This window comes from Athalia rosae, chromosome 4 (genome assembly GCF_917208135.1).
Source record: "Athalia rosae chromosome 4, iyAthRosa1.1, whole genome shotgun sequence".
Lineage (NCBI taxonomy): Eukaryota > Metazoa > Arthropoda > Insecta > Hymenoptera > Athaliidae > Athalia > Athalia rosae.
This window is the reverse complement of record NC_064029.1, coordinates 13630322-13654321: the sequence shown is the minus strand read 5'-3', so window position 1 is coordinate 13654321 and position 24000 is coordinate 13630322. Positions and strand designations below refer to the sequence as shown.

Sequence of the window (24000 nt, the reverse complement as noted above, 5' to 3'; positions counted from 1 at the left end):
ACTGCGACGATGATCGTCGACGCGGCGCTACGTCATACCTACGACACGTGTATGTGTATACGTATCGCCGGTAGACGTACCGTAGTAGAAATATCGTACGGCCGTTGCAGCGCGGGGATGAGACAGGAAAGAGATAACACATTTAGGGGGTAGCGTCGCATGCACCCTCTCTCATTTCGCAAACAATGCCATCTCGGTTCTATAATGAACGCTACGGTGTTCTAGACCGGCACCCGGCACCCGACCCCCCACCCCCCCCTCACACGCCCCCGCCCGTCGCACCGCCCTTTAAACCCAACCCTTCAAGCATCGCCGACGACCCCATACCAAACAATAATGAGCACGCGGATTATGCGTACTGATTGGTGCTCGATATGCGTCGGAAAAAAAAGAGATCTACCTCCTGCAACGACGACATTTATAGCTGCAGCTGCCCGCCGTTGTTGCTGTTAGGGATCGGAAATCTCTTGATTGGACGTTTCGCGTGAACCCGAGAACGAGATTCAAAACTTCGTACGGAATCGCTCGCGAATTTCATACGCGAACGATGGAAATTTGTCTTTCCGATTCCGTTGAATATTTTTCATATTTTTCTTTTTTTGTTGCACGTTTCGCGCGCAACATTATCGCTCAACCCCCCGTATGAGAAGAAAACACTCTCGCACGTCGTGTAAGTGATTCGGAGATAAAATCTACCTGTAAACGTAAGAACGACCGCAGTGAAGCCCAATAAAGATTTAATCGCCGAGACGCAACGAGAGCCCACTTCCTTATTTTATTGTTTCTTTTTTTTTTTTTTTCGAGGTGTCCGTATCTCGTTACAAACAGTCTGCTCGTCCGTTGTATACCGGCCGCGAATTTTTACGACAGATTGTATCTCGTTTCTTACCTCAACATTTTCCTTCCCCGTATTTTCTCTCTCGCCGCACGGTATAAATTTCAAATCGCGCGCCGGTCTCTGCAATCACCTCGATTTTCCTCGCTTATCGCGTACCCCGAAAAAAACTTCGAGGATAAAAAGATGAGGGAGAAATAAAGCGGAGGTAGGAGACGGCGAGTGAAAATGCGAGGGAATGGGAGTGGCTCGGAGAGGCGACGCAAACGTAGCCGAACAAGCGCGCGATTCACACGTGAACTCGAAATTCACGGCGGGATGAGCTGAATTCACGGGACTCAACGAGGGCCTGGAGAGGGAAATGTGGATAAAATCGAGGGAAAAGGGGTTAAGGGGGGAGGGGGGAGGGGGGGTCGGTCTGATTGAAGTCAATAGTTTACCAGCTTCTCAACGTTAACACGGCTCCCCGTGACGTATGTATACACGCGTACACACCGGTGCAGCCGAGTTTTGTATGGGAGACGGAAGCCTTCGTTAATAATATACGTGGAAATCTGATTATTTTTCTGCTCCATGGTTTTAATTTTCGACAGCTTTTCGTTCATATATTTTTTTTATTCGTCATCATTATTATTGTTGTTATCATTCTCATCCCACCCCCGTTCCCTCCTCTTTTTATTGTGTATTTCACCCTCTATTGTTCGTCTGCTTTTCAGCCCGAATTCATCGGTTGATCGTGTCGCGGCGTTTCTTTTCGTATATCGGAGGGACTAGCGAGTGCCAGCACATCATCACGGAATGCAAATCATTATATATATAACTATTGTAGTGCAGAGCAAACAAAATCGATCATTTTTTGCGAATGTCTATTAGGATCTATCGCTGTCTTTTGAGTTTTTACTAAGATTCGAAACAGATTGGTCAAGCGACTGATCTCCACCGGAAGAAAATCTCGGAGTTTTTTCGTCGGTTCTTGCATTTCGGAATACAAATGCGGACTACTCCCTTTTTTTGTGTACTTCATATTTCATATTTTATACACTTTGCTACCCGTGTATCTATGTATATGCGTGCGAACGTGCTCGGGATATAAATACTTAACCGCGCAAGCACCTACAGATTTGAAATGAACGGGTAGAAGAATCTTAATGAAATTCCGTGGCTCTTTTATATCCGCAAAAATCAAAGTAAAGTGTTCTTAATTTTTTTTTTTATTTTTTACACGGTGCATTTTCTTTAATGCAATTTCACGTTCTTAAAACTGGATATTTCGACATCCGAAACGTCTATCTAACGACTAAGTTGTGCTACGAATTTTTCTCATCGCGATTTCTAAATTTTTCCGTTTCGAAAAGTGAGAAATTTGCGATCGCTCGATCGATTCGTCGAATGAATCAATTCGGTCAGCCTTTTCGGATTTCAGAGTCCGAAATATCTATAAAAAACGAACGACAAAAAAATACTCGTACGACGTACACCCGATTGACAAACTGTTACGATAGGTAATGAGAACGAAACGAAAAAAAGAAACGTATCGAACGTATAGATATTATTCGTTTCGTAACGCGTCTCTCATCTGGACGGAGGGGGGGGGGGGGGGGGAGGTAGGGTGGATATATTATATTTTTTCCGTATTCATATATGGACAGATATACATGATATATCTACGTACATTTCAGTATAACGCTCGTGTGTTTAATATGACTTCACATTACGAGTAGGTACCAGAATTGTGTAATACGCGCTGATTACATCATAATCCCTACCCTCCCACAAAAGCTAAAGCACCAGAAGGGTTGGAAAACAAAGAGAAATTTATTCCTGACAGAATTTTATATTCGCACATGCCTCGGCCTATAATGTAGATACACACGAAATGAAACTCTTGAAATTATATACACCCTATACTCCCTTTTTCGACGTCCTTCGTTGCGACGACGGAACGACGATGACGCTGGTACCGCAGGGGGGCCGATCTCATCGTAAAATTTAGTTTGTTCGATTTCACGGCGTTACAAAATGTACGTAACATCATATGTATACGTACACACGGCTCGCGCCATTATCGGCACTTCCGCTGTAGAAATTTGGAGAAAAAATTAGGCTACTCCGGTAGAAGAAACTGATCCATATTCTCGCACGGAGATTCGATGCATTCGGTTCGGTGAGAAGCCTCTCGTAAGAATACGCCAACATTTTTGTTGGAATTGCAATAATTTTTACTTCACGTATCGCAATTTTTAAATGAATTTCGCGAGGTTACGTAACTCCGCGTAGAATGCGATAGGTTGCATCTATGATAATTCTACATACAAATTATAAATAGGATACAGAGACGCACGTACGTATCTATACCGACTATGGCGTGAGTGAATGATAAAATATTCAGGTCAATGGCTATGTTGAATGTACAACACGGACAGATATCTGAAATCCATCAAAGATTCGTATCTTCGACATCAGCCGCGTGTGCTGCACAGTCGAAAGTGCAGCATTATCATACGTGTACGTGCACGCGGGGAAAATATACCCGTAACTGGCGCACCTGGTGCGGCACAGGTTATAAAAAAAAGGCAAAAAAGTGCACCTCGTTTCGATAGCTGCGATAATTGAATTCGAACGTGTGAACGCATCCCGGCAAGAAACAAAATTTCTGCAGACAGGAAGAGGGAATTAATTAGCTCCAATTTCGTTTTAAAACAGACGGAGATCGGTCGTCGTTCGTTCCCGGAATGAATTTTTTGTAAAATCCTTCTAGTTCCCTCGTCAAAAGATATTTGCCATCAGGATTTCTTCGAATCTCGATGAAAAATGTACAGGATTTACACGTGGGCAGCTTGATAATTTCTGTATTTTGTAACCTTCGAATTAATCACACGGATCGCCCCGATCGAGGTATACGTGAAATTAGAATTCCTTTTTTGTTTTTTTCTTCTTCCTTCGTTTTTGCTTTTGTCACTGGGAAACAATGAAGTCGTTAAACGACGTTGGTGTAGGATTAATTATCGTCGTAGATGAAATTGTGAGGGTAGATTATAATAAGTAGATGTACCTCGCCCCTGTCTAATTTGGTAAAATTTACTTGAAAGGAATCCGCTTGCGCGTAGCGTTCGTATAACGGGGTGGAATATACACGGTGTACGTACACACACACACACATACGCACGGTACGTGTACACGTCGGTTGCGTACGCGTGTACGTCTATATAATTTGTTAGATACTTGTCGATTAATTACCCTCACGGACGACAGACGTTAGTCCTCGGTATAAAAAATGCCGCCACCACCACCGCCGACGTTCTCGCCGAACGACGACGCAACGAAATATAAAAATAAATAATGATTCAGCGACCCGCATTATGTCCCCGGGTTTTAGACCAGCGGGGGAAGAAACGGGGCAACGTTCCCTGCTAGTGGGAAAAGGTTCTCATGCCGTAATTATTTATCCTGTATACGCTCACTTTCCGATTATAACGTATGTCGTATTATGTGTTATACGTATATCGGTTACCCTCCGACCGTCGAGTTTTTTTTTTTCAAGCGTCGAACGACGAAATATATATCCTTAGATTTCCTCGGGAATTCGATGCGTTTATTTTTTGTAATCAGAAATATATCTGCGAGAAACGGAGGGAAAAAACTTAAACTGGCGAATCGAGCGGATATATAAGACGAAATAATGTGCTCGATCGTGTTACGTTTCGTATGATACGATGAAAATTTTAAGTCGTTATGGAAACAAGGCTTATGATCGAATGACGTCAGACGCGCGACTCCGTCACAGAGATTATGCGAAGAGTTTAAAAGCGGCTAATAACATAATGAGTTGAATTTTCGTTGCTGCGGGAGGAGGAGGAGGAGGAGTAGGAGAGGGAGTAGAAGAGTTTCAACGTTTCCCTCAGATGTTTAAAGACTCGTTGAATACGTTCGGGAAGGGGGGCAAAAATCGGCTGCAGGAAACGGGTTTAAAAATAAATATCGTAAAAATTAGTCGACGACGTTGTACCGGCATACGTGAACTCGTACCGCGCTGCACGTTATACTTGGAGAAATGCTCTTAACCGTCGTCACATACGCGAGCCCGTAACGTTCGTATATATTTTCGGTGATTGGTACGTAAGCAAGGAAGCACGTCGTCATCGGAATTACCCTAAATAAAAATAGACCGTTTCTGGGGACGCGCGAGCTTTGGGATTTGTGACAGTGCGATATGGAAAAAAAAATATATACATCAAAAACGATCGATGCGCATGAATTTCTTTTACTTTAAATTAAAACAATCGAGTAAAAAACGAAGCAAATCAACGATCAACACCCTGCCTAAAAAACGAACTATCATTCTTTCATACAAAAATACACTCTCTCTTCGCACCTGGCACGTAACGCGCGGCGCGCACTTCGATCTTGATTTCTTACCTACGCGAGTAACTTGTGTCAGTTTTTTTTCTCTGCTCACGGCATCGCGAACCAGGTGACATCGATGACGGATGAAATAAATTATCGAGCAATTTTAAACACACACACGGGTACGTGAATGTATGAAATTTTGTATTATATACGTGTTTTATACGGTTTTGTGCGATATTAATGTGTGTGTGTGTGTGTGTGTGTGTGTGTGCGTGTGTGTATATATGTATAGATCCCGCGTTAGTCGGGGAAAATTGAATTGCCGGAGGTCGTTCGCGCAAAAGTAAACGGTGCGGTTACGATTTAATAAGGAGCAGTCGCCACCTTCTCGTGATTAATTCTTCGTAAAAAGCTTGGCGAACTTTACAGACGCGCTGCGACGACGCCCCAACTTTACTACCCCCTCTGCAACGCGTCACCCTGCGAACACCCCGACCCACCCCACTGTACCGTGGAGAAACTCGGCCTCGTATATACCTATGCTTGAACCCTCCTGCAGAACTTGCGAAACTTCGCAAACACCACATCCACGGATATAATACTGCAACCTGCCACCTCTCCAACAGGTAAAACAACCGAGGCAACTTTTTTTTATAACGAAACTGTGAGTCAAATCTACCCACCGTTTCCCCGTTGCCGCGTATGGCGTCGAAGAATTATAGATTTCCCCGCGTTCCGTATTTCGTTGGGATTGAAGTGGAAGTTTTTCACACGATTGTTAACGATTCTTTCTTTCGCCCGCACGTTGTATCGAGCGAGTGATTATTGAAAAAAAAAAAAAAAACAAGTCGAACGAAGCGTTCGGGTAAAAGCGTTGCCGAGAAATAGTGGCTCCCGTCATTGTGAAAAGTTGTAGTGGAAAATATAGGGGAGAACGGTACCTCGAGATTGAATAAGTTGGTTAGAAACTTTAGCAATTATTACAATAATTGCAACATACATTATGCTAATGCAAGTCGCAACCGTTTATTTAGAGTTTCGTATTCCATCTAGCTGAGAAGTGCTTTTATTTGCAAAGTTTCTAAAGCGCCGCCATTTGCCGGGCGATAATTAGGAGGCTGGCTGCTGCTCTGCAGAGCTCAAAATTTTCAAACCCCCGGCTAGATTCTGTATCGCACACTTTCGTCCAACACTCGTCCCATCTCGTCGAAAAGAATCTAATCCGAAAACGGACGAAACAGCGATCCCAACTTTAAACGAAATGAAAATGCACCCGATCGCTCGTTTCCCTCTTTCTTACTTTCAACATTTTTGATCGGTCGGGGAGACGAACGGAGAGCCGCTTCGTTCAGCTGTAGATTTGCGGTCGAAAATTTCAGTGGCCATAACTTAAAAAATCGGGTGAGTTCCATCGAAATACCAGAAGCCATTAAAATAGATATCGAGGAAACTAGTCGTCCCTCACGATTTTCTCGCACAACATTATGACCAGGTTACAAATATACCTATACGTGCGGTCGTACGAAGCCCCGATGACCGTATCAACACCCGTAGGAAGTTGACAGTTCGTGAACCTTTCAAGACACATTCCACGCATTGTACGCACACCTCCAGTTTTAAACATCCCATGTATTCCAACGTACACTATAGGTACATACAAATATAAATTATTTATCGCATGTATATGTGGGATACCCAAATAAAATGAAATCATGAATATATTTTTACATTATTCGTAGGTATTATTGCGCGTATATTTCCCATGAGGTTTCTCTTACAGGGGGCGTGTGATCAGTTTCGGTATACGTCCGTACTCGGATGGTGTTTTTTTTTTTTTCATTTTTTTCTTTTCTCTTTTTTTTTTTCCTCTCTTCTATGGAATCGAAAGTCCAGCTGCAGCCGGCTATACGGGGGGGGTGGTAAAACTGATTGCGAGCTCATATTTAATTTCGTAGGTATACCCGGCGTACCGCAGGACTTACATTTACGGCGTATGGCGCGATTGAAGGACATCAAGACCGCGGAGCTGCCAGGGAGACGTCGATCAATGTCGATTAATGCGTTGCTGGTACCGAAAACCCAATACAAGTATCTATAGAATGTGACGCGTACGTATGTATGCACGTATATATATATATATATATAGGTATATATATATATACCTATGTAACGTCATATCGAGTATTTACTTTGTCACTTGTTTCCGGGATATTACGTATAATTAATCACACCGGTAGCTATTAAATTTACGCATACTGTCAAAGGAAATTGTTGATCGTTGTTAAAACAGGCGATTATCAATCGCTATCGTAAGCGCGAGAACGTGGGTGGCGACGGCATCGGAAAGTCCCACCGTGTTTAGCGGTAAAACGTGAAATAATTCGGATCGCTGGATTTCAAAGACCAAGAGAAAAGAATCGTCCGGTTTTCCGAATCACGACCGACAGTGAACAACCCCGTGTACCTCTTCTATGCACAGCTGCATCAACCTCTGCGGAATGCAAAACTCTTCGTTCAAGTGTCTATAAATTTCTTCAGCGGACAAGGACTGCATAGGTCGTATTCCTCGGCTGTGTGAGATAGAACTCGGTGGAGGGAATGTATCAAAATCAGCCGCAAGGCTGGTTTATGGTCGGAAACGCTCGTAAATACGCACTTCTGCTACTCGCAGTTCGCTCCTATGTAACCTGCTCCCTAACTATACGTACAGTGTTGAACGACGTTATGCGAATAGTGTAGGGGTACAGGTATGGGGGGGGTATAGAAGTAACCCTTATGTATATAAATATATAACGGCTATGGGTTATTCGTTGTACCGGAGGATGGATACATATTATAATATGTATACATGTATAGAGTCGGGGAAGAATTCGCAAAGCTTTACGGCCGGTTACGTGTGGAGCTTAACTTCGGTTACCCCGTTTAACTTGACTCTGGTTTAACCGAGACCGAAACTGAGGAGCGTGAGGTTCAAGCTCGTTTCAATGGCTAATAAAAGATGAAGATACGACGAGCTTCCAACCCCAAAATCAGAACGAACAACTTCTCCGATATTCCAATAAATGGCGCACCTGAGTTTTTGAAAAATTTTCCTTTTTTTTCTAAATCGCAATTCACTTGCCCGGTGAATGGATAACGACGAACGGGAACGGTAGGTGAGTAATGCGGATCCCGCGTAATCGAGTGCACGCATTCGGCGTAGGTCAGGAATAACGAAGAAGAAGAAGAAGAAGAAAAAATAAATAAATAAATAAAGAAAACGTAAGTATCATGTGTTTCGTAAATCGTAACTTGGATGGAACTTGGCGAGCCGTGATCCTAATACGGATACCGCATAAACTTTGCGTTTCGAGGCTGGATTCGAATAATGTTAGCCGATCGAATAAAGTTTGTTTCGAGCATTCCCGGTTTTCCTGGTCTCTCCCACAACCCGATTATATATATACGAGGTACGATATAAGGACACACCGTGAGCATCGCGACGTGTCCGGCCGATGTCCAACGTTCGCTACTCGGTAGAGAAAAACTTTGCGAGTTATATACCAACGTGAACATGCGGTGTTACACACCCTCCACGATTCACGTTTGATGTAGCACATACGTATATATTTATATACGAGTATATATATATACGTATATATATATATATATATGTACATGTACATATGTACGCACTTCTTGTGTTTAGCCCGGAGGTTGAATGCGGCTTACACGAATGCACGTACATATATCGGAACGTTCGGATGCTGGAGGCGTTTCGCCGACGGGTATAAGGTATACGGTCGAGGAAATCGAGGAACTTACCGGGTGCTGGCCGATTATATAGGTTTAAAACATAATTTCCTGGTGAAATTACCCCGCCCGTTAGTCATACATACATATATATATATATATATAGGTATTTATATGGGAACGTACGTATACGCTGCTTAATTACATCGTATAGGATAATTTAAATATGGCGTGTCAAGTGGCTATAATGTCCGCCTGTCCGACGTCGCACGTGGATGTAAAATCGAACGACAGGTAGCTCGTTGGTTATTTATACCCGTTGGCAAAATTTATCTCACATATATCTATATATGTATATACATCAATTTTTAACTTATATACAGGTAAAATAATCGCGACGTTTCTAAGATCGATAGAAATGGGGTGAAATGAATTTTGTGAGAATTTTTGTTCCGAGTTCGGTGGAACGATCGATAAATTTCATTCGCTCGATTCGGAGTCTTTCGATCTGCATTTGCGCTCGGATTCTAAAAATATGACGACGAAAGAATTTTTCTTCAATTTCATTTCACGCGTAATTCTATGGAAGTATGCGCGGTGTAGAGTGGGCATCGTACGTACGTACACGTACGAAAGATGGCATTCGCGCCGATGCTCCTCGCCCCCGCTCGGTTGGCGTTTATCCAAAAGTCGAAACGATTCGGGGTTATATACCGTACGTGTAAAACAAGGATTTCGGTATGGTAAACGAAATTATTTGTAGAGCTTTGCTTTTGAGCTACTCGCTTGTACCGCCACACATGTCTAGCTTATACGTCGCGAGTGCCCGCACGTACGACGATCACAAAGAGACTCTAGACATCGGTACAATTTTCGTTTACCGTATACCGCCGCGGACGCTCAACGATATCGAAATTCCTTATATATTTAAAGACGTCGCGAGTTATGCGAATTAACGCGTTAGAAAAATCGCGGTATTTTCGCCAAGCGTTCCACCGTTAACACCCCCGATCGTTCGTCGTAAACGAAAATTGGACCCCCCCCTCGACTCCTCGGAGTTTCTTCGGAGAGTAAGAAAATTTCGAATGAAAAACGAAAAAATTCAACCGACTTTTCACAAAGTCATTTCGGCCTACACGAGATACGCAGAGATATCGAGGAGACGTTGGGTACGATATGGTTCGTTTCATTAATCCCGGTAAGATCGTGCGCAAGTTTCCAATCCCAGCGGTCAACTCGTATCTAAATACAGGGGGGCGGGGGGGAGGTGGGGGGGGGGCAGCTCTGGTAGATATCCGCGGTAGGGAGTCGTAGCCACTCCTCTGTACACGGGTTCGCGTTATATCGCCTTCGGAATAGCGGAATTCCAAGCCTCTTGGTTCGTAGCGGTCGGTCGGTATCCCTCTGACTCGGACGAGAGCTGATACCCCCGTAGCGGGTAGTAATAGCTATTTACAGATATCAGCGCAAACATTAATACGGAGTCTTGTTGTGTGCCAACGGATTATCTTATTCTTGGACGGTCCGATCGGCGGCGGTAGTTCTGCGTCCGGTCCCATCCCTCGGGAGTGCCCGGCGTCCGCTCGCTTCTTCGGCAAACACTGCGGGAGAGTTACGTAATACGCGGGGTACGAGAGACCGCGGGTCCGAGTTTTGCCTCGAGTTTCCGACGCGCGGGGGGGGGGGGGGGGGACTACGAGGACCGGGCGGGAGGCTCGAGGGTGGATTTCCGAGGGCGAAGGAACGGGTGGCGTGTGACGGGACGCTATGCAAATTAGGTCTGTTTTAGGCGTCTACGGAAGCTGTGGGTCGGCAAGTAGAGTAGACGGAATAAGTTAGAGAATAGCCAATCGGGATTCTTGAGGTGTCTCGATAAAATAAATAGCTTCAAAGGTGACATTGACGTCTTCTATATTGTCCTCGAACGGTGTTACGATTTTCGTTGAAAATAAAACAAACCGGTCAGACTCTACAGACCGTACTTTCAACATCTCGCTTATCGAGATTTGCAACTGACGTCATTCGGCACGGGAGCATGAAAATCAACGTATAAATATATTCGAATCGTAGGATAAAGATGGTTCGACTAGGTGGAGGTAAAAGTATCGGGAAGAGTCAATTTCATAGACGGACAGTTCCATTCCTTCGAGATGCTTCTGCCCGGGCCGGGTTTCGTCTCATTTATAATAAAACCGAGTCATGTGTTGCCGGCCCTACAGAACTGAGAGAGCCGAGTTTGTTTGGCGAGTAAACGTTTGCCGACGACACCGCTGGACACTGGTGCTTGGCTCGCCCTGGGCCTTCGTGGATATATGTATATACGTGTGTAAACGTGTGTATATAGGTAGGTAGTACCGTGTGGCGTGAGTTCCCCTCCCCCCGAAGGTGGTCCAGCGGGTGGTGAAATAGCGGGAGTTTGAACCCATCTCTCCCAAGACCAGACGCAGTGGTGGTCAGGTAGCGGGATACCTAAACTTTCTTCGGAAGTCGTAATATGGGGAAAATATTTCACTATTTTCTGTCAAATGCACGTAAAATTTCATTGGAATTCGAAATCTGTTACGGGAACGCGTTCGGATGTGCGTGGATTTTTTGTATTCCTAGGTGTGAATTCGTTCGGAGTAAATCCGTCGATAAATTTAAATCCAAGTCCGGCGAGTCGGCGAGAGGGTATCGGGGGAGGGCGGGGAGGGGAGGGTTTAAATTTACTTAGGGATAAGAAACAAAGACAAGCGCATCGCCTAGGTGTAACTTGGTGGGGTGGTGAGGAATGGCTGGTCTGGCGAGCCTTTAGCCCGGCTTAACCCTGCTAGTGGGACAAGCAGCCAGCAGCACCCCAACCTTTACCGTACACCGCCAACCAACCGACCTAACGCCACAGCTACCACCACCCACCCGCTCCTCATGTCAGGGCCAAGTTATACCGGCAAACAGTCGTACATTAGTGCCCACCGAGTCTTTCCCCGCAGGATTTATAAGGGAAGCTTCTCCAGAGTCAGCGTATAGCCGGGCGCCCGGTTTACACAGAAATGCATCTGGATGTTGGTGCTGAGAGCTGCTCTTACCGGTTTAGCATTACAAAAGTGGACAGAAAAAATATTAATGAAAACCCTCGAGACCGCGGGACGGGAGCGGTGACGACGCGAGGAGACGTTGAAAAGGTGAAAGCGACGCGACGCGACGCGACGAGGTCCTGAGAATAATAAAGAAAAACGAGATCGCAGAGCCCAACCATCGCAGCGGTTATCTCGTGAGAAAATTCCTCCGGTTTAACGGCGAAGAAAATTCAATGCGGAATCCATAACCGCGCGTTATTTATCCGTGGCGATAGTTGAGGCGTGCAGTCTTCTCGTCCACTTTGTGCACGCGATGTGGAATCTTCGCCGTTTTTAAACATAACTCGGACCTGAGCGGGTGGCTCGTCGTCTCGCTCATTCGGAGGGTCTCATTGAAAGTGGAGGGAACAACATTAAACTGATTGGCGAATTTTCAGGTCCCTCGAGTACAGTGAATCGGTACGGGGATTTGCGCGCTAGTGTGGCAAGTAAGAGTGGCGTTGGTATCGAGGTTGAGTGAGAGAACTCGGCGTCGGCAGTCCTAAGAGTTTAGTTTGTTAGGTGAGCACGTCGCCATAGGGCGCGGGTTTTGCTCAGGAGTGGATGAGGTGGCAACGGTGGCGGGGAGGTTCGCGGACGGCGTTGCCGTCGAGGGGCGAGGGAGGACGGGGGGGGGGGGGAGGGTGTGAGTTGTTAGAGGGGTAGTCGGAGAGAGCCAGTGGTCAGCACACTTGGCCGACCCTACTTCGCTAACTAGTTTAATGATATATGTTGAGCTACAAGCGCCTTGATTAATCGTTAACTAATGTTGGACCTTGCAGAACAGAGCTATATACCTAACGGCTACGGCAACGGCTACATAGAGAAACTCCGTAGCTTTGGGCTATGCCCGAGTAGTCCGTAGTCAGGGCAAATCTATGTTCGAACTCGAACGAAGCCAAACAGAAATCTAATCTCTCTTGATAATTTGATTCATGGTGTGATTTCCCGGATCGTTTCAAGAACCGGGGGAAAAAAACTGAATGCAAGAAAAAAAAAACTACACCGCGCCACTCTACGCGTCGGTATCCGCAAGGCGGTCTCGGTGCCGCTCCTCTTCCCCACTATTCGACTTCACCCCTCGTTGCGATAATTTGTCGCAAGACCCTTCCGTCGGATTAAATTAAACCCGCTTCTTCGAACTAAGACACATACGTCATACGTCCGCGCCCTAAATTCAAGGAATTTTCACCCCTGTCGCGTCTTTTTTTTTTCGGAAAATTTATACAACTCGCGATTAGAGTAGCCGTAGATTTATTCCCGATCGATCGGATCGTCGATTTTTCAATCCTCGTGCCTAGCGTATAATTCCGACTGTGGATTATAACGACTGGTCAATATGATTGTCGTTGCATCGTAGGTGCATAATTAACGCGTTGGCCGTCGGTGGACGGCGGTCATAATGCGGTATCGGTAACACAGAGAGAGAATAGATGGGAGAACCTGGCGTTTGGGCTCAGGGATGCAAGACACCGTGAAATTACCTCTAGAGTATATCTCTCTCTCTCTCTCTCTCTCTCCCTTTCTCGCTCTCTCTCGCTCTCTCTTACCCCTCGCAGCGGTCCCTGCCTCGCTTCCATGGGGCGGTGAGGAGTTAAAATGGGGTTGGGGGAGGGAACCGGACTTTGTCCACTCCGCACCCCAGAACCACGCTCGCCACGAAGCAGGTATTTGTCTTGTCTTCTTGTTTATGGGGCTCCGCGTTGTTATTTGGCACCGCTTGGGAGTTCTCACTTTGTGTGTACGAGTTCGGAGTTTTGGGACTATACTACCACCCACCCACCCACCCACCCACCTATCTACCTACCTACCTACCTACCTACCGACTCGACCTGGCTACGGACTTTAAAAGCTCCCTCCATAACGGAAAGGCTAATCGTAAGCTCTGGTCAACGCGTGCCCGGGATACTCGAAACCTCCCGCGCTACTCGTCGTTGAATTTACAAAAAAAACTGCAAGTCGAAGAAAGATACGAAGAGACAATTGTGGTGTCCTGTACCGCGATTGTTGGAAACGATCGGGGCGGTAGATAGCTGGCAATTATTATGAGTGGGTGGTATCTCGTCGACGAACGAAACTAATTTTGTACAGATGACGCATTTATCAGCGGCATTGTCAATTTCAACGGCGGGAATAATTTACGAGTGTATAAAGAAAAAAGGAACAGATCATAACGGAGAGTAAAAGAGAAGAAAAGAAATGAAAGAAAAAAAAAAAAGAAAAGAGAATTGCGTGTACGCGACGATAAGGGGCGTAGGGTGTAGTGGCGCGATCGAGAGGGTTATTCAGATGAATCGACGCACCGGAAGTTTTGATTCATCGGATCCGCCGTGGTGTAACGTTAAACATTGAACGTCAATATAAGCCGTCGTCGCTAGCTTTTTCCTAAATTGACAGATTTTCAATTAAATCAAGTTTCAATCTAATGGAAAAATACGCGATCTATTGATGTATGGCAGCGGGGTATAGCGCGCGCTCCGAATACGCCGAATACCGAACGCCGCCGAATCCTATACGCCGGCTGCGACCGCGGCCAGCAGCCCTGTGCAGCAGAAGCGGCGGCAAGAGTAGCGTTGCCCGTAAACCGGTGATGCGGCAGCGCGAGGCACAACGACATCCGCGCCCACAGAGAGACGACGCGAATCGAAATAATATTTTTATATTTAATCGTACAAAGAGACATCCGTGGTGATTGCATAAGCTATCCAACGATCTCTGAGATTAATCTATTGATAAACATTCCATCGCACACAAACGTATATATATACACATATATATACCCTACAAACCGTCCCCGCGCCGCGTCCCGATATTCCCAGAGAAATAAATGAGCTATCCACAACGGAATATTGCTTTTTCCTTTCCCTCCTCTCTCGCACCCCTCCCACTCCTCGTCCCATCTCCCATCAAATCCTCTCTCTCTCTCGCTCTCTTCATCACACGGTCCGACAAAAAAAACAAAAAAAAAAAAAAACGTTAAAATATCCACAGTCATACAGCCCGTACGTACGTGTCAAAAACGCAATTTTTCCAACGATTTTATTATTTTTTTATCTCTATCTCGTTTTTTTTTTTCTTCTTTTTACTCTTTTCACGTTCAAAACCCATTCTAGAGCTGGTTTATTCACGGTATAGTATATTCCATTGGATTTTCGAGATGGATTATGAAAAAAAAAAAATAATAAAATAAACGGAAAATGGTCGCATGTAAAAGAGGGACGATTATAAATCAATGTTGAAATGATAGAAATAATTTTTATGTAACGAGCGAACGGATGAAACGTGGCGTAGGTGCGATGTGTGTTACACATGTATACAGATCGCTAGCAACAATGGAACTTGTTGCAAAAGTTCTTAGAGCAGAAACTCGCGATCGTTTTCACGTGCAATAAATAAGGTGGGCGGGTGGAGGATGGGGGGTGGTGGTGGTGGTGGTGGTTGGGTCGTGTGATCCGTGATCGTGAACCGCAGCAAACGGCGAAACTGTACGGTGGCGGGAGGGGAGGAGTGCGTGACCGGTAGCTCGCAACGAACGTCATTATGCCAAAGGTAAACAATATTTTTATGCACAGCGATAAGGTGGTAACCGGATTCTTTACGGCTGACCGGAGTGTAGGCATCGACGTCAAAAGCTGCCGCGTCCCGCGCAATTCTCGCTGCTCTCGGTATTGCATAGTAACGCCGGTATACACACCGCACACCCGTGATCATATCCGAATCGTACGAACAACTAATAATAATCATATAATTGCGAAATCCGATCGAAACGCAATTCAAACCGGTGAAATGAGCCCCCGGGGGGGTTGAACGGAGTGAGAAGGCGCGAGACATACGTCTACGCGTATGTGCACCTTTTATTCCTTATTTCTACGCACATATATATATATATATATGTATATACGTATAGTATATACGATTTACCAGCTACGGGGCATGCTGCGGTTAAATCGATCGTTTGCCTTCAATCACTTCTTGACAGATGCACTTATACCGCACCCGATGCACGAGCTCTTCGAACGACGTCTCTCCCTTTCTTGCACTTTCGAAACGATCCGTGCATCCGGAACGCCGCCAGTTCCGAGGTGTTTCCAGATTATCGCTTCCGGTGGAACGAAGAGATTTTTCACGGATTTTCATCGCGCTCTCTCTCTCTCTCTCTCTGTGCGCGATGGGGAAAAAAATTCTTGACCTTCGGGTTTTCGAACTCGCGCACCCCGCCGCAACCCCGTTGTTTTTCCAGTTGCACCGCGAGAGTTTACTTCTACCTAGCCGACGTTTTTATCGAACTTCCGCGAAATTACTAGCCGCGAGACACGTGCACGACGATGCGTTTTTTTTTTGCGAATCCCCCGCGCGGTAAGTATGATATAGTTTTAGGATGAGTCCAGTTTGTTTGCCGAGGGGATGACAGCGTAACGGATGAACGCGAGACTTCAGCCATCAAAACTACCGCCCATCCACCCTGATAATTTCTATTCTCTCGTACGCGGCGTTTTAAAGGAAAACCGTACACAATTTCACCGTGACATTTTTTTTTTTTTTTTTGGATTTTGTCCATCCGCGGGAGACATTTCTCTCGGCGTCCTTCGCTTTTCGTCGAACCACTTCGCGGCTTATGTACGGACGAACTACCGATCAAACTTTACATAAGAGTGGACGCGGGCGGGCATTATGAACTAACCCAACGCGTATATCGCTATACGTATGTATATCCCCGCGTTGGCCGGAGGCAATGAGAGCCGGAGTTGCTCCACGCTACGCTTTGCTACGCTGGATCCATAGCATGCGCTAGTCCGGTATGCAAGCAATGGCGCAAGCTTTATACATGTCCAGTGTATAACGTACACCAAAGGTGAATATGGATAAGCTACCGGCAAACAAAACTGTTTTAGAAGTTCGAAGGCAAACCTATAGGTCCTGCGGATGCGCAACGTGTATCTTTCTAGTTTCCGGAGAACTGCTGTTGGGGGGGGAAAAAAAGGAAACCGTATCGTGTTTGAGCACATAGTCCATAGGCAAATATCCGCCAGATATCGAACCGCAGCCTGTTACCACTGCGAATCGGCGGATGGAATTACACTATTAACGCCACAACACCGAAGTGACCGGATGAAAATGAAAATGAAAATGAAAAAAAAAAAAAAAAAAACATTCGATTATCTCCTGTTTCCAAATTACGTTCGTACGCGAGATACGTCTCGAATGGCGTCGCGTTGAGTCGCGGAGATCGAGATGCAATATTAGAATCATCCCGGTCTCGTGAACTTTACGCCGGGCGAATCTAGGTGGAGAAGGCTACGCGGAAGTCGTTTTGGTATGAGATAAATATCGAGCACGAAGAAATTTCTATGGCGTATTTCGGAGTCTAACTAGAATTAATTCGGTTGATCCTTCAGATTTTATGCGACACCTCTCTTTGAAGTGGAGCGCAACGTTACCGAGTTGACACTCGGTTCGGGTTTATTCATAATTCCTTGACGTCAAGAAAACCGAAAATATCGGTAAGTGGAACGATTTTGTCGACCATTTACTGCATAAATAATTCAGGATGAATTATAATCCAGCTATACCGAATAAAACGGCTGTTGAACTCCACGGCCTAAATCCACCGACGAAACAACAAGATCTCCTTATAATTCGATTTGGCTTCTATGCTAACGATATACGCGGTCAACGTTCCTCGCATCACTCGACTACTCAACAAGATCGATCTCCGAACGACACGTAGAGAAAATACGCCGTATACCGTCGATCTTTGCGGACGCTGCAGGAATCCGAAAATCGAGTGTAAAAGAATTTTATCGCCTAGCGACTCACGTAACGAATTCAGAGCGCGGATCTCGCTCGCAAAATTAAGAGGGAATAATTTTTATTATTTCTCTCCGTCGTTCGACTCACCTCACTTTTCAGGTTCAACGGAACATCGCACGGCGGTTCCAGATCCGTCTCGGTTTTGATTTGGTGCGACAATAGGCTGTGGCTGTGCCGTGGCGGGACGGCTGTGGCCAACATGTTGCGTTGTTGTCGATGCTGTAGATGATGCTGGAGTCTCTGGTGGGAATACGGTGGCGATAGCTGGGTGTTTAGGGTTCTGAGATCAGCTGGTGGCGAAGCAGGTGCCGCAGTACTGCTCTGTTCCTCTTCGGCCGAGCCCTCCGCCATGTCAGCCTCGCATCCCGAATTTCCGCGATCTGGAACAGCGGAAAATAATCCGGGTCACACGAGGAAAGGAGAATCCGTGAATTCGCCATAGCTGGTCAACGGGGGGGGTTGAATTTCCAAGGCATTCGCGGCCACCGAACGCGTTCGTTATATCGATTAAAAAGAAGTAGGGGGAGGAGGACAAGGACGACGTGTAGACATGTGCCGAGGTATCTTTTAGATCGCTCACGCGGTAGTTACATTTACATCCTGGGTATTTATGTTCCTGCCGTGACAAATGGAGGGACGATAATCGTGCGTCTAATTACAAAGGCCATTGTTTTACCTCTGTAGTACGCCGGTAATTACTTGAGGGGGTGGGGGTTGGGGGGGGAATCAACTTCCTCGATAAACATTAAGTTTTCGTTCGATATAATTCTTTCGAACATCTTTCCAACCCCCCGTATCTAACCTTCGGATGAACGAACAGCGCGTAGATTACGCGGGGATAAATGTCGGCGACCAATTTTCTCTATTTACGGGATCTCCGAGCGGTGGCGATCATCTTTCGCCGATACGTGGGCGTAGGAATTCAACTCGCTAACCCGATGGTTCGCATTGTGTGAAACGAGCGGCTCGGCTCGTAGCGCGGCGAAACGTATGTCCGACACGCGATTCGTTCAATTTTAATATAATGCTAATAAAATAAAATCAACGGGAGTGAACGTTCGTCAACATGTAGAGATGACAAATAATACGTTTGTCCGCGGTGGAACGGGAGAGTAAAAATTTTTGTCGAACAAAATTTCAGAAGCCGAAAAGAAGGGGAGGGTACGTGCCGGGGGTAATTATTTTTATCCGAGTATAGGCGTTGGTTAGAATTCAAGGGCAACGTTTGGAGATCTCCGAGCTTCTGGAGGATACAAGTTGGTTAGTTTCGCGTTAGCCGTTCGCTGTCTGATGTCTGCCCCCTTCTCATCCCCCCCGTTACCCCCCGGTCGGTCTTAGTTCGCGTTCAAAACGCAACTAACAACATCTGCTTCTATTTTTGCGTTGGCCCGAATCCAAAGTTTTATTTTTTTTCAAGACTCGCACACACGCGCAGGAACACGCGCGTACAGATATGACGAACGGATGGTCCAGATGGATGGATCATTTCGTCCGCCCGATACCGAAGTAACGAATAATTTTCAATTTTTTTCTCTTTTTTTCCCCATCCCATTTCTCGACGACGCGCTCCTTTTTTCACGGTTAGCCGTCGAAATTCATGTCATTCTCAGAGACCGACTGTCAACTTACATATCCGACATCCAGTGCTATTACATACACCCATTCGTCTGTCTAGTCAAAGAAAAAAGAACAACTATTTTCTTCTACCGTTCTGAATATCTTTCACGCCAATTTTCCGAAAATTTCCAACCACATTTCTATTAGTCGAAACGATTTATCATACGGCCGTCCGCAGCGAGCAATCGGATGACGAGGAATAACAACGCGTACACATCTATATACCATGTGAGAAAACGAAGTGGGACGATCATGAGACTGGTTTAAAAAAGTGTAGAGGAACACAAGGCGTAAAATTAGAGGGTACGTAAGAATGCGCCGGAGAGTTAGTTTCGTATGGGTTGTCTGCGCGTTAATTATAGTGGGTCGTAATTTTGCGAGCATAAGTGTTATTCGCGTTGAGTTTAATATTTGTTTGTCACTTACGACTTACCGGTTTTCAGCTTATGAATTATGCTCATCGGATATAAAAATATTAACATTCCGCCGCTGTGAGAACGAGGCGTCGCGCTATTTCTTTCCTTCTTTCTTCTTCCTATTTTTGCTTTATTTCGCCGTAAAATGTTTCACACGTAAAGCGCGAGGGTTAGAAGCGAGAAAAGTTATGGGGATATTTTTGAACGTGTCGTATGTTTCGGCGATTTTTTTTTTTTTTTTTCATCTTCTCTCTTTTCTTTCAAACACCCTTTCTTCACCCCCACAGTCGGCGAGGAGGGACGGAGCGCGGCCGCATCGACGCACCGTATATATCTTTTTCTTTTCTCTCTCCGGATAGATGCACAAACCCCATTAATTTTCTACCAAATTATATTAATTACGCGTCTAGTGTTGAGGCCTAGAATTATTATACCTGTAACTATCGGGTGTCTAAGGACTCGGTCTTGTTTGTAGTGATTACATCAATTTCTTTGGATATAATTACAGACGTTCAACATTTCGACCAATTAGTTTCGTGAATTGTACGCCATAATGAAAGCGTTTCAATCACCGATCTGGTTCATCTGATACGAAAAGAAAAAACAGAAAAAAAAAGAAAAAAATTAGGCGCCACACGTGCACCGGTTTTCACGAGGTGAAATTTCAACGAAAATCGTCAAACGATTCGGAACGAAGTCTGAAACGAATCATAAGCTGTCGTCGCGGAAGATGGGATATCATTCTTTGAGAACGATCCGTAAGAATTGGAGGGAGAATTCTTCTGATCGACTTATTTTACTTGAGGATTTTAGGCAGAGATTGGCTCCAGTCAAGAGCGTCGAGGTTAATTCGACCGACACGGATGAGTTGAATTTGTAAAATGATACAAGGAAAAGTTTCCACGTTATAATCGTCCATGGGTTTGGGTCGTGGAATGGGATACCCAATAATTAAGGGTGGTTGATTGATGTTAATTCAAAGGGTAATTAAGAATGTTGTGGATAAAAATCCGGTAATTTATGGTCATTGGATATAATAATATGTTGGCCAGTTTGTAATTGCAACCGATGTTGTCAGTGTGTTGGAATATATGCGGTCTCAGATCGCAGCTTATTATAGGGGCAACGCGGTAGATAACGTGGGTTAGAAGTGAACTGGTTGTCTGTCTGCCTCCAACGGCTAGTCCAACGCCGGAGGGCAGCCCTCTGCCTACTCCGCGCGGTGCCGTATACCGTGAACCAGCAAAAGCACCACCACCTCTACCACCACCACCACCATCAGAAGCAGCAGCAGCAGCAGCAGCAGCAACTAGATGGGTACAATTTATGAAGCCAATTGGAAGAGTTGCTTTTAGAATTTTTGGGCGACGGAGAAAGACCCATAAATAACTGGAGCAGATAATCGCCGTGTCTCATTCCTCCCCTCCTCCTCCTCCAACTCCAGCGGCAACGGCTCTCCCTTATCCCTCCTATCCGGCAAATACCTCAAACCCCCGCGTCGTTCCCTTCCTCTTACTCTACTTTCATCTCATCTTCACTCTCACGAAGTTCAGCTACACACACCATACACTCGCGGTGTTAAATCCTCCGCAATAGACCGTTCGCTCTCGAGTCGCGCATAGGTGCGCCTATACATACGTATACATGAAAATGAAACCTTTCGCACGTGATTTTTTTCTCTTCCTTTTTTCCCCTCGCTTTTCACGTACTCGTCGTATATATTCGTACAGCTGTTAGCCCGCGTTAACTGTACGAAACTCGCACCGTCATAGCGCAAAATGTATAACATACGACATCGTAAAAGTTCACCTTTTATTTCGCACTCGGTCTCACCGTCTCGCGCGTTAAACGGCCGATATGAGGTGCGCGTAATTTTCAGATGAGATTGATTTTGTCCACCGAATTTTATTCGCGACGGTATCGCCGGTATTTCTGGCGTTGTCGCGAGCGTTAGCTCACAATTTTTCGTCCTCAATAAGCGCACGGGTTATTATATCTAGGGTAAATATAACGTCGTGGAATACGAGTCCTATATTATACGCGTGCACTACGTACTATATTTCAATTATACGTTAATTCCAACGGGAACAGTTGGCCGTCGGCCACCTACCGCGTTATTATGCTCACCGCGACTGTACGGTGTACGGGGCGAAAGTCTTGTTGCGTAATTTTCAAATCAATTGAACGCATAATGGTGGTAAAACATTTGCCGTCTCGGCGTGCCCACCGCGAAATCGTTTTGTCCCGATTTTTTTTCATAGAGGATTTACGAGTGCCCACTCCGTTGCACACCTTATTATAATTACGCTTACGCACACGTACGCGCGTCGTACGACCTTACGTACGCGATCCGCTGCAAGGATACGGATCAGACGATTCCGGAGTATATACATATACGGGAGGTTTGGGTGGTGTGGAGGTTCCGATAATACGCGCGTATGTTACGTATATATATATATATATACGTGTTACGCCGAAGTAACGTAGGTCCTGGGCGATACGTAAGGTAGGACGCACACGCTCGCCTATCATCTACATACAAAGGTGGGCGCGCATATAACGTGTAATAGGCGTTTCATGCGATGCCATTCAAGCGGAAATCCACAAGGCTTTGTTCCGAGTCACGAAACGCAAGGATTAAACTAAACCGGTGCGTTTTATTAATGCGCGTGTGTCGGTAGTGCGGCGTTACGCGTTTCGATGTATACGTATAGACGTTCTACGTACGTACGTACCCCGTGCCCACCATATTTCTATATAACATAAAACCCTTAGCGTTGGGGCGATTCTCGATGCCCGATGTGGGCACACGATTTCACGTTGTATATGGGTATACATACACGCGAGACTCCTACGTACACGTGTACGAAAAACTTTTCAAGGGGGGGGGGGCGAGATGTGAGAGAAAAGTAGAGTGGCAGGGGGGGTCCGATTTATACCCCGCACAATAAAAGTAAGCGCTATAATTATACAGTCCGGCGTTCGCATTTTCTACTCGATCGATACAACGGTTTTGGTAATGCCCGTGTAACGCGATACACGTTTCTGTACACGGGAAATGATGCTCGCGAGTCGAGGAGGACGATCGTCGTAGAGTGGAGAGAAAATCGCTTTTTTTTTGTTCGGAGTTTGGAAATTGGACGTGATAAGCATGGATTTTGGTGATTTGGATTCGCCGTAGCGACGCACGTACGTACGGGTGAGCGAAAACTGGTGTGTACGCAGTCGGCGATATGCAGCGATCGGTCGACGGCGATCGAATTTTCGAGCGATGAATAAAGCAGAATTTCCTCGAGTTTGAAATCGGAGAGTATAACTCGGTGTTTGAAAGATTAACGTTAATCGCCGAAAGTCATTAGCGATCGGTAAGCGTAGCGGTCCCCGTAGTTATTAACAATTTAGTCGATCGATATCGATAACGCGGGATATAGGCGTTCGTACGCGATCGGTCACTCGTGTGGATTCGGGTTAACGTTGCTCCTCTGGGTATTTCGGCGTTCCCGGTCGCGGAATGTGTTGCAAAAATTACACCGGAAAGAAAGGGAGCAAATATCTCGAATTTATTCTCACTCGAAGTTTTTTAATTCTCAGCGTGCGGACGGGATAAAAATTAATAGTCCCGAGCTAAGTATAAAGCAGCCGGAGTGCATTAAACCCTAAATAACTAAAAATAGAGAGAGAGTGTACGCTCCCCATTATAATAGCACCTCCCCTACTGAGAACACACGATATATTTCAGTCCCCGAACCGTTCGGGCGGCGATAAAACCTTAGAAAGATATCAAAAATGAGAACGACGCGACGCGCTCGAAAAAAATGAATGTTCCCGATTACACCTTATTCCAGAGCTCGTCCGAATTATACATTTCGTATCCGTAATCGCTTCTCTTTCTCTCCACGCCTATATGCTGAGGACATGCATATGTGCAGCCGCGGGATGTGTGGACGGTATGCGGATGACTCGGAGGGGGTTAGGAGGAAGTTGGAGGGGGTGAAACTGACCGTTTTCATTGACCATTGGTCGACGCGCGATTCATTGATCAAACGCACACACACGTACACGCGACACGTATACGCTAACGTCACATTCGCTTGGTAACCTTCGACGCATCGCGTTGCTAATTAGATCCCACACCTGCACCCGCCTT

At 45.7% G+C, this 24000-nt stretch overlaps 1 protein-coding gene across 8 annotated transcripts in view; it reads right to left on the bottom strand.

The window, feature by feature from the left end:
• Positions 1 to 24000, bottom strand: part of LOC105693636 (POU domain, class 6, transcription factor 2) — a 98307-nt gene that overhangs the window by 67023 nt on the left and 7284 nt on the right. For all 8 annotated transcript variants that reach the window (XM_048654767.1, XM_048654769.1, XM_048654771.1 and 5 more), the window contains exon 2: positions 17908 to 18200. In XM_048654767.1, the coding sequence (XP_048510724.1) occupies positions 17908 to 18171 (264 nt within the window). In that variant the 5' untranslated portion in view covers positions 18172 to 18200. The remainder of the gene's footprint in view (positions 1 to 17907; positions 18201 to 24000) is intronic.